The sequence below is a fragment of the Ammodytes marinus genome, assembly GCF_949987685.1.
Source record: "Ammodytes marinus genome assembly, chromosome: 7".
NCBI classification, from domain to species: domain Eukaryota; kingdom Metazoa; phylum Chordata; class Actinopteri; order Uranoscopiformes; family Ammodytidae; genus Ammodytes; species Ammodytes marinus.
Genome location: NC_137211.1, coordinates 24,317,871 through 24,330,752, shown reverse-complemented (window position 1 = coordinate 24,330,752; position 12,882 = coordinate 24,317,871). Strand labels below are relative to the sequence as shown.

At 42.0% G+C, this 12,882-nt stretch overlaps 1 protein-coding gene across 2 annotated transcripts in view; it reads right to left on the bottom strand.

The window, feature by feature from the left end:
• Nucleotides 1-237: 237 nt before the first annotated feature.
• LOC307253310 (paired box protein Pax-7-like) overlaps nucleotides 238-12,882 on the bottom strand; it is a gene marked incomplete at both ends in the record, with an annotated part of 41,582 nt that continues 28,937 nt past the window's right edge. For both annotated transcript variants that reach the window (XM_080031292.1, XM_080031293.1), the window contains 4 exons: nucleotides 238-353; nucleotides 1,930-2,191; nucleotides 11,857-12,056; nucleotides 12,584-12,749. In XM_080031292.1, the coding sequence (XP_079887418.1) occupies nucleotides 238-353; nucleotides 1,930-2,191; nucleotides 11,857-12,056; nucleotides 12,584-12,749 (744 nt within the window). The remainder of the gene's footprint in view (nucleotides 354-1,929; nucleotides 2,192-11,856; nucleotides 12,057-12,583; nucleotides 12,750-12,882) is intronic.

The following is a 12,882-nucleotide window of genomic DNA, read 5'->3' as shown; positions in this document are numbered from 1 at the left end:
TTGTGGATTGGTCCCATGGGGAATGTTTAAAGCTTGGACAGCTGCATAATTCAATCCATAAACCCTGGAGAAACAATACGATAAGATAAAGTATGGCTGTGACTCTTTCTCTCTCTCTCACACACACACACACACACATACATATTCTCTCTGGGAGATTGGTATGGATGGTAGCAGGAGGTGTGAGTTGTGCTGGTGTGCCCGGGTGTCATGTTGTTTGAGATGAGGAGGTGAGTGCTAGTAGGCCTGGCCAGTCTCCACCTGCAGCAGTCCCAGTACAGCTGAGTGATCGGTCAGCTTCATCCTGCGCTGACTGGACAGACCCACGTTCTTCGCCAGGTAATCCACCGCCGCTGGAGAGGAAACAGAGACAGGAGGGAGAGTTAATGATGAGCTGATAGAAAACTATTCAACTTTTCATTTTTTTCCCAATTTCTTATTTTTTGTTTGAATTGAATTTAAAATCTTTCAATACGTCCAACAGTATCACAACATGTAAACATATGTATTCAATTGGCGTGGAAAAAGGCAAATGTGTTGGGTGCTTCTCCCAGTGGGATGCAAGGTAAAAGATAAATCTGGTATGATTAAAAAATACTATTTTAATCTATCAGTAACATTAATAAAGTAAACTTATTTAACCCCTTCATATGTTTCTGTACATTCGGATTTAATACTGGGCAAATACATTCAGTGTTGGTTTGGATCTGAAAATGTGATGTATTGACAATAATTATTATATAGAATATCACTATACTTATCGTTTAACATGTATCTTATTGTACGTCCAGTCACACTGACTGACAAGAGAACACAGTGTTTGACAGACGGACAAAGGCAGCCATCCTTTGGGCTTCACAGACAGAGAGATAGACGGACAGGTAGTCTGTAGAATAACTACAGCTCTTAGAAAGCTGGCATTAACGCTCATCATATTTTACTCTTAGAGTGGTGGATGAGGCCCCTCCCTGGTTCAGCTGGTGATAACTTCTCTTTTATAGGAGGGCTGACAACAGATGTGACGAGACATGGTGTGTTTTGGTGTGTGTGTGTTGTGGCTATCTGGTGTGTGTGTGTGTGTGTGTGTGTGTGTGTGTGTGTGTGTGTGTGTGTGTGTGTGTGTGTGTGTGTGTGTGTGTGTGTGTGTGTTTGCGAGGGGGGGGGATAAGTAAGGCGTGTCAGTTAGGATGCTAGCACGCACAGAAAGGAAGCTATCAATCAAGAGCACCTATGGGTGGGCAGGTCTGTCTGCCAAGATGCCAGTTACCCAGACAGCTAGTGGGGGAGCAGTGTGTGTGTGTGTGTTTGTGTTTCACAAGGGTTTAGCGAGGCCCCTCTAAAGGGAGCTGTTTTTCCTGTCAACCAGGTTTATACCTTAAATCCCTGTCGAGAGTCCTCTGCCTCCCAGATAGAGCCTATCTGATAACACACACTCTAACACACATGCACAAAAACACACACGCTCACACGCCTCAACTATTTTGACACTATGTACTTTAATCTGTCAGGAGCTTCCTGCAATAGAACAAGAGACGAGTCAAATGTCTGAGGTAAACTGTTAACTCTGTCTGCAGGAGGGAGAGATGGGAATGGAGGGCTGCAGCCCAACCACCAACGTCACGTCGCAGAGGATCAATTACAGCATCAGAGTTATTTTATTATTATGTTTTACTATATATTAACACCCTATATAAAAGTCCCTTAAGTCCTATTGGACTGCTTACTGTGGGAAAGAGAGGTTGAGTGGACCATTTGGTATTTCTGTGCCACAGCAATTGTCTATGAATAAATGTGAATTCCAGATGAACCGCTACAACATTAAACCCCAAGTCACTCATTGACTGAATGAACGGTGCTACGTCAGTTAGTGAATCCCAACACGGTTTATGTCTTACTGTTTCTGTTTCAATCAGAGGTAGCTGGACTCACTCTGTCCATATTGACTGTACTGGTATCCGGCGGCCACAGCGGGGTCCATGCTGTAGCTGGAGGTGCTGTATGTGGGGTGGCAGTAGGACTGGGAGGAGGGCAGGCTGTCCACTGTCTTGATGGAGCCCTCTGCTGAGCGCTGGCTGCAGCTGGCTGACAGGCCGTTAGAGGGAGAGTCCAGAGCGCTGTGGAGCGGGGAGATGGAGAAGTCGTGTTGCTGCTGTGAGGAGACGCCACTGGGGTTACTCAGGATGCTCATCACCTGCAAACACACAGAGGAGAGGAAGGATTCTTTAAGCAGGCTTCTTCTATTCAACACTTTGATACACTGCTATGACTGTCATGTGTAATCATTCTGTTGATCACCTGAGCTCTCAACAGGTGGATTGCCCTCACATTTGCTGATAACATGTACATTCTCCCCAGAGGATACATTTTTTGTCTTTTATTCTGAAGTGCTACCTTCAGGGAAACTGGGAATTTTAGTCACACATCCAGTGAAGATTCACAAACATTTATCATGTATCATAGCTTTGAGAAATAATATTTTCAACCCTTTCTTAAACCTTTGTAAACCTGGTTAGCCTGGAAATGGTGGTTAACTTCGGAGAAAAAAGAGAGGGAGAGACAGGAGGAGAGAGAAAATGTGGTATAGGTAGAGAAGTAGAGCTGCCAGGACCCCAGGAGATGTCAGAGTGTGACTTTAGCGAGGAGGTGAGGGGCTTCCAGCAGCCTGACACGCTTCTATTCAGGGCAACAAGGAGGTGACCTGTCACTGCAGAGCCGCCCTTTGTGCTACATGAAAGTGGACGTTTTTCAGATCTTAATATTTAGCATAAACTCACTGACTTCAAGGACAAGTGATTTGGAAGTGGGGGTGAAATACATGGGCAACTGAAATGTACAGAAATCACCAGGATTCCTCCCGGTGTCAGAGAAGAGCCTGAGTATTGTGAGCTTGATTATGGCCTGAAATGTATATTCTTCGCACACATATTAGGATATATTGTGTTAAAAAGATTGACTTTGAGATGATACTTTGAGGCCATTGAACCCAGTCACGATCAATACAGCAAGGTCAGTCTAAGACACTGATGGTTTTACAGTAATGTATTAAAGGAATGGTTAATCATTTATAAAATACCCGTATTCATTTTCCTTCTGAGAGTGTCCTTCTGTCATTACTGTGCCACAAAATAGTTGTCCCGCAAGTCATTGGGAAAAAATAAAATTGGGTATAGTATGGTATATGGACACTAGATAAATATAAATGTGAATTAATGTGATTAATTTTTTACATTTTAAAGAAGCACGTGAAGAATTTTGATGTGTAAAAGAAGACAATATGCATCCCTTAAGATGAATAAACAAAGCGTTTGCCTTTTTAAATCATTTTAAATGTGCCCAGCTGTTCTAATGAAGCCTCGTTTTGTTTAAGCTTGTGTCAGAGGAAACACTCGTCTTTGTTGCTTTCTAAACTCAGTTTGCTCCATGCAGCTGCAGCCCACTGATAGCACTTCTTCTTTACAGATACTGTAGCCAGGAGCTAATGCAGGGCCTTTTAAAACAGAGAGAGAGAGAGAGAGAGAGAGAGAGAGAGAGAGAGAGAGAGAGAGAGAGAGAGAGAGAGAGAGAGAGAGAGACACAGTATCCACAAGGTATCCACTTGTGTCAGAATGTTTGCACAGCAACACACCTTTTCTGAATATGAATAAGCACAGTGTGTCAGGGCATATATCCACACAGAAAAATACATATTTTTTCTTTTTAAATATTTTTTTTATTTCCAGTGGTTTTGGTCACCATTCTTTTGGACATTATACTCCCCTATTTCATAACTGAAGTATGAGGATGCTGCTAGATATCAGAACAATTAAAACAGTATATTAAAGAGGGGGAAGATAAATACAAGCTAATAACTCACACCACAATGCTGATATTAGATGTTTTAATTCAATTGCTGATAGCATCATTGCACTATAGTACATGTAGTTTTTTTACAGAATAAAATTGAGGTAGCCTACAGTTTATGCGGTTATGGGGGCATAAAGGATATGCTGTATGTGCCTCAAGGTTACTCCTGCACTCAAAGGTAGAGAGGTAGTGAAATCTAACACACACACACACACACACACACACACACACACACACACACACACACACACAACAAACAGTGGATAAGTTGATAAGCCTCCATCTCAAACAGTGTGAGGAGACTTCAACAGATGAAGAGATGAGAGAGTTGTGGAGATATGCTAAGGTTATCTCTGAGCCACACATTACCATCTCCTACATTCACATCAGTTCTTCGGCCTCTCACTAGAATCTTCTTAAAACGCTACCCCCCCCCCAACATTACTCAGCTCAGCTTGGAGCTTAGTATTAATCTATATTTCAAAATAGCGAGCTGAAGGATAAACTGGGACTTCAGGGTGCTATAACAACATCAGGTAGTGTATGTGAATGGCTTAAGGTGACAACATGCCCTAAAAAAAGTCTTCAAACCCTCCTCCCTTCACGTCTGTCCCATGTCAGAATTGGTGGGAAACGTTTCCAACATCTTTAGTAACTTCACACAGGGACTGGTCAGGTGTGTGGAGGTGGTATAAACTTGTCTCTCATATTCACACACCATCTGTACAAACAGAACGCATTCTATGATGCCCATTGGAACAGCTATAAACACATTTAGTTTCTACTAATAGTGCATAGGTTAAGGTATCGAGCAATTTAAAGTTACTAAAGATATACTTTGCAAATACGTCAGCCAATCAGAAACAAGAAAAGTCAGTTAACAGTGTTGGACCATGCCAAGATGGTCCAAATAGAAAGATCAGAGTGACAAATGCAGGTTAACTCATTCTTGATGTTAACCTTTACTGCTCAAGTGTATGATATTTGCCTTTCAAGCGTCACTTCATTATGATTTACCTCACGGTGTTAGCTTGAGCTTCTGCTGTGTGTGGGTGGATGCAGCGACTGGGATTAAGGCTGATGGTGATGGTGACATGATTGTGGTGTCAGACCAGATCAATCACTGTATATCTTTGCATGGAATCGTGAGTCAGACAGTAATTGCAAAGCACATTGAGCACGTCAAGTGTTGAATGCAGAGTATCTGATGCAATCAGAGGTAATTATGCAATCAGCTTAATTCACTATAAGCAGATGTGGGTTTTTTTGTAAGAGGCTGTAATCCTGAAAATCCCGAACACCCCCATCAGTGATGAAAGCAGAAATCAAAGTCAATTGCCATGAGGGAGAACAAAATATATAACATACAGAGCTGCAGCAACACACACATGCATTCATAATAACCTGACTGAACTGCAAGTAACATATGATATCACCCTACCTGAGATAAGAAGAGAGAAATACTAGTGACCTCAGCCTGTCCCTGTGAATACCACCATGGAATATGGTACGTTGTTGAAAGTAGTACTAAGAACTCATTAAAGTTGACAGTTCAGCCCCTCAGCTCAATTCAAGGTCCACAAGTGTCAGTCTAAACTGTTCCCATTCACTCGTGTACTCTAGTTGACTTGACTTGACATGACTTGACTTGATTTTTGTTTGTTTGTTTGTTTGGTGAATGGTAAGGTATTGTCAGTTATCACAACACTTCCTGCAAAGATGTTTCGTATTAAAAGCAATGCAATGGCTCAAATGAAACTATTTTCTCCTTTTCTGCTCGTTTTTTATGTGAAACAACTGCAGATGGAGTAAGAATTCACTGCTGGCACTTTAACCCCGATAGAAATACCAATTAAAGTAGAAATAACAGGAATTTATTTTTATTACATTATAATTAAGGACAGATGTCGGGAGATGAATTAATAATTATAATTATTAATGGTATAATTCACCATTTAATTGTTATAATTACATATTTCCTAAAGTGATAATTGCTTCTCTTTTTAAATTGTTCTATGTAATCACTGGTTGTAATTAAAGTTGTATAATGATTTCAGTGGCACATTCCAGACCTACAATTTAAAATGAGTGCAAGAAAATTCCATTACCATGTTCGCCATTATATTCCAGATAATTCCAACCTCAACTCATTGTGTTAACATGGTCTTTTATGATGCCTCTATTTCAGACTATGTAATATTAGAGTAATATTAGCTATAACCTTAACCTTTTCTGAATACTTTTTGTGTGGTTTCTTTATTGTTTTTTTTACTTCAGATCTCAAATTCTGTTCTTAAAAAGAAACAGGCTCAACCACTGCTGAAATCTCAATGTTTCAATGAATGCCTCAAACTCAGTAAATTCATCCTCACAACACACTTATTTTCCCTCCCGCACGACCTCCACTATCATTTGAACAAACTGTTAACCTTTGATGATGTCAGGCCATTAGGCTCTGTATGGGAGCGGGCATGGGTCAGACCGGAGCTGTTTGCTAAAGCAGTGGGACGTTGGCGTATTGAGGGATGTCAGGTCCAACGGCAGCTGACAGAGTTAATATCTGCCCCGCCTCGCCATAATCACATGTAAATAAACAGAGAGATGGCTCTCAGCTGGAGGCTGACAGGCAGAGCGCCGCCGCACACAGCAGGCAGCTGGGTCCCTGAATGCATCGCAGAGAGACGGGCAGCGACATGCCTTCAAACAGACTGAATATCCCTTTTTCTTGTGAGAGGAATACTTGTTTTGCCTTGCAACAGCCAAAGTAACCGTTAAAGCACAACACACCAATATCTTCAGAGCTGTGAAATAGGCAGCATTGTGGACCTGCATCTGCACAAGAAACAAGGCTTTGACACTATGTACTTTCTTCAGTGTGGTGAATCTTTTTTTTTTGACAAAGGTTAATAAAAGACTGTGACGGGCCATTGGATGTGGAAGGTGGTTGCAATTGTTTCCCACAACAGGACATTTGATTGAAAGTTTCCCTGTTTTTTATCTACATATTTTCCGATTAGCAATCTTAAAAGAATGAGTAAATATGATTTTTGGGGCACTCTTAGATCCACCAATACCACTAAGTCACAATGATCCAATATTAAAACACCAAAGAATATAGGTTATAGTAAGATGACGCCAATAGGACTATTTTGACACAACTCTGCTTTAGTCACATATGTAAAGAACCTAAAGGTGTATGGGCCTATTCTACCATTTCAACTGTTTTTTATTTCTATTATTGAAAATGCATCAATGGTTTTCAACACTGAACGAGAAACCACTTCAGATATGTGACGGTAACCGGAAATAATGCACACCCGCTGGCCAATCAGAACTAAGTATTCGCTGTGGTCAGGATACAAAGTGTTGGTAACAAAACTGTTTGCACACATGAAACGGCAGATGTGAGTGTCAGGTTGTAGTTGTTAGTGCACTGCAGCCAGAGTCAACGCCTACATTTCATCCAAACCACATGAACCAGAAGGGGCTTAACACTTTCTCTACCCACTCAGTCAGTCAGACTGCACCCTGGGCTCTGTTTAGTTTACCATGGAGGGAGGAGGAGGAGGAGGAGAGGAGAACACTCACCGAGTGATAAATAAGGGAAAAAAATATATCCTACAAACATTCCATCAGAGGGTATATGATTTAAATTCCCCTGCTTTTCTGGCAGCTTTCTTGAGTAGGTCTTGTCTTTTATTTATATATTTTTTTTATTTATGTGCTATAAAGCTCCTTGCGTCAATTCTTGCCAAACCGAAGCTGCATCTGTTTTTCAGACGATTTCTAATTAACATCAACCCCCCTCTAACCCCCTCGCCCCCACTCCATTCCTCATTATGGGAGTGATGTAAATATATGTGCTCATCCTTTTTGATTTGTTGACATGGGAGCGTGCCAGTTGACAGCGTGCCCAGTCAAAGGGCTTAGTACCAGCAACATTTTTAATAGCAGCTGAGACTAATATTAGGGCGCCGCACTCATTGACATGCAGGTGCACACAGCCGTGTCAACACATTATGAACTTAGGGGGGATGCAGGAGGATGGGCAGAGGGATGGGGGCGCTTTTAATTCATATTTATATATTTATAATTACATTTATTTATATATTTTTAAGGGAGGGGTTGGGGGTTCCTCTGTGCTGAGACCATTTAAATATAAGTCAACACATTTCCTTTTCTCATTGATTTCTTTAAAAAAAAATAGGTTGTTACTGTAAATGGAAATGTATGTGGTAGTGGTGCAGTGTAGTGTGTGTGTGTGTGTGTGTGTGTGTGTGTGTGTGTGTGGGGGGGGGGGGGGGTGAAGAGATGGGGGGTGGAGTGTAGGAGAGCCCCCCCAACCCACCCCACCTCCTTATCTCAGGCCGACAGTTGTCAGGAATCACGAGCAGAGGCCTGAGTTAGCGAGGCAGGCAGGCAGGCAGGCCTGGGGATATGGATCAAAGAGACAGAGCTGGAGAACCAAAGCAGCTCTGATCCCCCAACACTGAAACCCACTCCATTCTATCCTTACCCGCCCGCCCGCTCTCTCTCTCTCTCCCTCTCTCTCTCTCCCCCCTCTCTCTCTCTCTCTCTCTCTCTCTCTCTCACCCCGAACATCAAATAGCGAGCCAGAGAGCTCCACCATTCCAAAGCAGGCTAAATCTTCCGCTCACAACAAACCGGAGAGAGGAAATGAGGAGAAATGAGCGCTGCTTCTTTTTCCTTGCTGTGATATGTTGATGTGTTTGGGGGGGTGGGGAGGGGGGGTCACTGTGGGAAGTAATAGTTTCATCTTCAGTGGCAGGTCACTAAGTGGTCTTGACCTGACAGCAGAAACGGATTAGTTGGTCCGGCATCCACTGACTGTCTGACTGAAGGAAAAATATATTCCCCCCCCCCACCAACTCAGAGGGATCTGAAGCAAAATAGATTCATGGGAATTTGTCAAAAGAAAAGTGTGGTTTAAAAAAAACAAGCTTTATTTTTTGCAGGCTTTCTTAGTGGTGAAGGGGGGGGGGGGTTATCAACTCTAGCTGGTGGAGCTGTGAAAAGGCTTTCTATTTACACATGCAGTGGCATTGCACAGGCATGGCGTTCCCTTCTGTCATTTTTGTCTTTCTGTCAATAAGACGTGGAATTGGCTGCACACGCTCCACATCTCCACATGAAAGTCAGACTCTTTAATTCTGTCACCATTCAATTGGAGAGGAGGAGGCGACGAAATGGCTTGCGTGAATTACATTCCAAATGCAATATAGCTCTTTCAAATTGAATTATTGCCTGTCAGACGGTATACGGCACATGGTCTTTCCTGCATAATTTTTTGAAGTGGGATCTTAGGAAATTCTGCCTACATTGTTATCTCATGTAAATGCCTGGGAACATGATGAAAGGGTCAACGGCAGTGAACCCATAATGGGAAAAAAAAAGCTTCAGCTGAGACTCAAGGAGCCGTTCAGAATAGACTGCGAGGACAATAAACACGGAACGCAGTGGCATTCACTAGCAGATGCATTTTCATGTCAGGAATGAACACTGTTTCAATCAAATGAATATACCGGAGCTGTTTTGATTTAAATTTGATTGGATTTCTTCCACAGTCAATCTATATGTCGGGGAGCTCTATCCTAGTGTATAAAAGTGGATGGTAAAAAGCGTCCCTTTCCTTTAAGCTCGTAAATATACCTGAAAAACTGTACAGGAGGATTTTGGTGGTTATTTTCCTGCTGCCATTTTTGTGGCTCTGGAACAAAATTCACATTGGCCAGAAGGCGTGCATTATGTTCTTCAAAGAGTTTAATTTAATTCATTGTTTGAGATCAGTAATGTGTCTATAATGCATTGTATTATATGTGGGAGTGTTGTAATGTAATTTTGCTAGGCGGGTGCTTTTGTTGTGAGATAATAAAGCAATATCATTTTATAATGAGTGAAACTAAATAACAGCAATACAGATATATTTAGAAAATACTGTAAAAACACTTTCATAATAATAAGTAGAATTTGTGGTAATATTATTTTTCCTCTTAAATATTTAAATAAAAATTCCAAATCTCCCTGTGGTGAGATAGCCCAACGATCCAAGTAAGTAAATACACAGTATAGAAATAAATGAACACTGTATGGTAATCCCTAATGTAAACCAGGTCTGTGTTGTTCAGTTTGTTCAGGGACAGGTGTTTGTAGTATAAAGGAAGGCTGCCATGGCTCTTGATATTTATGCAGGTTTCTTTATGTAGGATTAAGCACTGACAGAATGATTAATAACTACATGAGCTTTGGAAATGCCTTTGTTATCCCCCACTCTCTAGTGAAACGGCAAATCTCTTTTTTTGTTGTCCCCAAATCCTCACGGAGGGAAGTCAATCCAACCAGCTCTGAAAAAACAACCGTCACTAAGAGAGTAACTGCAGACAAATGTAGTTCTGAATTTGATTCAAACTCTGGTAAACACCATTTTAATCTTATTTTCTGCTTGTTAAGGGGGTTTCCTGTTTGCTTGGGGTTAGCTGCACTGCCCAGTGTTTTGTGACTCATTGCATCAAATATGTTCTACAGCCAGTGATGTGTATTGATATGAGCCAGTCATCTATTCTCTACCACAAGAGAACAATCCCCCTCCTGAGTGCGCAAAGTCTCATTTGGAATGGTTATTGTTCCAGAGACCAAGACAGGATAACACGGGGAATCCCTCCCGCCTCCGTGTTAGTGTGGACACACAAATACATTGACACATCATTTCTGCTGCTGACTCTTTGTGAATGTGAGACCAGCTGAGTTACCATCCAGCGATTAGTGTTTTAAAGTGACGATCCATAGCACAGACAGTTAGATTCCCAGCAATGAAATGACAAACTGATGTTGTTTGTCCACAGAAAACTGAACTGCAGACCTAATCAGGGCCATGTTCAGACCAACATTTTTGTTGCTAGTTCATTTTAAGACCATACTAATACGTTTGTACAGATACTACAGTATAGTTAAGGTTTGGTAAATATTGTGGTTACTGTTAATAGACCGACAAACATGAATTACTGGTGTGTGACAGGACATGAATTCAATTCCCTTAATTGGAAGTCATGTCCATCCAAGACCCATCAAAACCTATGTTGGCACTTCTCTACATGAAGGGCACACTACGCTTGCACTGGCACCAAACATTGGCTTTGGACATAAATGGTATTATTCCTTTTCAATGGCCTCGCATAGTGCAGCAACATCATTACAAAATGAGAGACGTCGTCTGAGGTTAATTATCAAAGTCATTAGTCGGTGAGATTATTCAATTTTTTTTATATTTTCCCCTGAAGAGTAAAAAGGATTTGTTCTCCAATTGAACATCTTTCTGGTTAAAAGTTCACACCAGATTCCATTAGCAGCCATGGGGTTGAACAATGAAGTTAATTGAACAGACTCAGGGATCGGGGATCAAATTAATATAATGTTATTGTTCTAATTCTCCCGCTAGCACAGGGCCGTGTGCAGCCAACGCAGCACTAGATCTTCTTATCCTTCAGAAAAGTAAAACACTCATTCTAGAACTGTTCTAGAACAAAACATGTTCTGGTCATACATGTTTACATCCACAGAAAGATGTTCAATGAATCAACCGAGGAAAGCGTCAACATTGGTGAGTCAGAAATAACATGTACAGTAATACTATTTATGTAATACAATGATGATGTAGGAAAACAGCCTGTATGTGAAGGTTGTGGCTGTGAAGGTCCCATTCACATACAGTACTTAAGAAGATGCTTGATTTAAAGGATGATTCTTGTGTATTGTGTTCTACACTGAACACACACAGATGAAACTGACATTCAACTCCAAGCACCACAGCGTATAAGCTGAACCACCGAAATGTAGAAGCAACAGAGCATAACTGTGATTACAGTCATATACCTTTCAGATCAACACTGATGAGGTCAATGTTCAGTTCTACTTTGCTTGATTAGTGGTGGTGTTAATGGTACAATGAGTGCCTATCCTCGTTCATAAATGTCACAGTAGTCCAGCAGCAGGCCTTACCTGTGGGGAGAGTCCGTTGCTGACAGGGTTGACGTGGTTGCTGGGCGCTGAGGGGCTCATGAAGGAGTCGGAGTAGCTGGAGAAGCCGTGGCGGTTGGAGGGCAGACCGTAGGCTGAGTTGCTGTCTGTGCTGGACAGACCAGTCTGGTGCATGGTGGACGGAGGTAACGGCTGGGGACGGTGAAGGGTGCCACTAACGTCTGGAGAGCAACACAAAAGAGCACCATAGCTGAGCACCAAGCGATATACCTCCTCAAAACCTCCCTGGACCCTCAATTAAAGGTAGAGTAAGCGATTCTTAGAGAGTGCTTGTCGTCAAAATCATTGTTTGTCTAAATCACCTCACGATCCGCTACCTGTCCGTACTGTGTGTGCACTGAAAAGAAAATCCAGTGTTACAGTAATACACAGCCATGGGCTCTGTAAACTGGTATGAAAACAAAGGGTAGGTAAACAAAGGGGCCCACTGTAGCTAGTAACATACCCATTCCTCTAGAATCACTGCCTCCACCTTTAACAAAGATCCATCTCTTACATTTCTCAAGCATGTAAATATGACAGCTGTTTTCCCCTCAGCTACAAGTCTTTGTGCTAAACGTGACTTAAGACATCTTGGATATGACTATGAAGAGAAGCAGGTCATAGCATAGCTTTCAGGTGAGATTACTTTCATGCATCACTCATCTGTATATTATCAGTATATGGGAAATAGTTATGTGCTCTCTACCTTGGCCCAAAGGGTTGGACTGGTAGCTGGACTCCTGCAGCTGGTACGTAGGAATCGTTGGCATTCCAGTGGGAGGAAATCCACCCGGCAACAGGTGGTTGAATGCTGCTAGCTGATTGGCTCCCGCTTGCTTTCGCCACCTGGCCCTTCGATTGCTGAACCACACCTGAAAGGAACAGAGCAAAAAAACAAAATAATCAGTTTCATTGTGAAAGTTTGCCTGAAGCATAGTGAACAGCTTAAGGCAACTGGAAGTATGTAGTGCACTCTGCTGGATACTCCTAAAGTACACCCAGCAT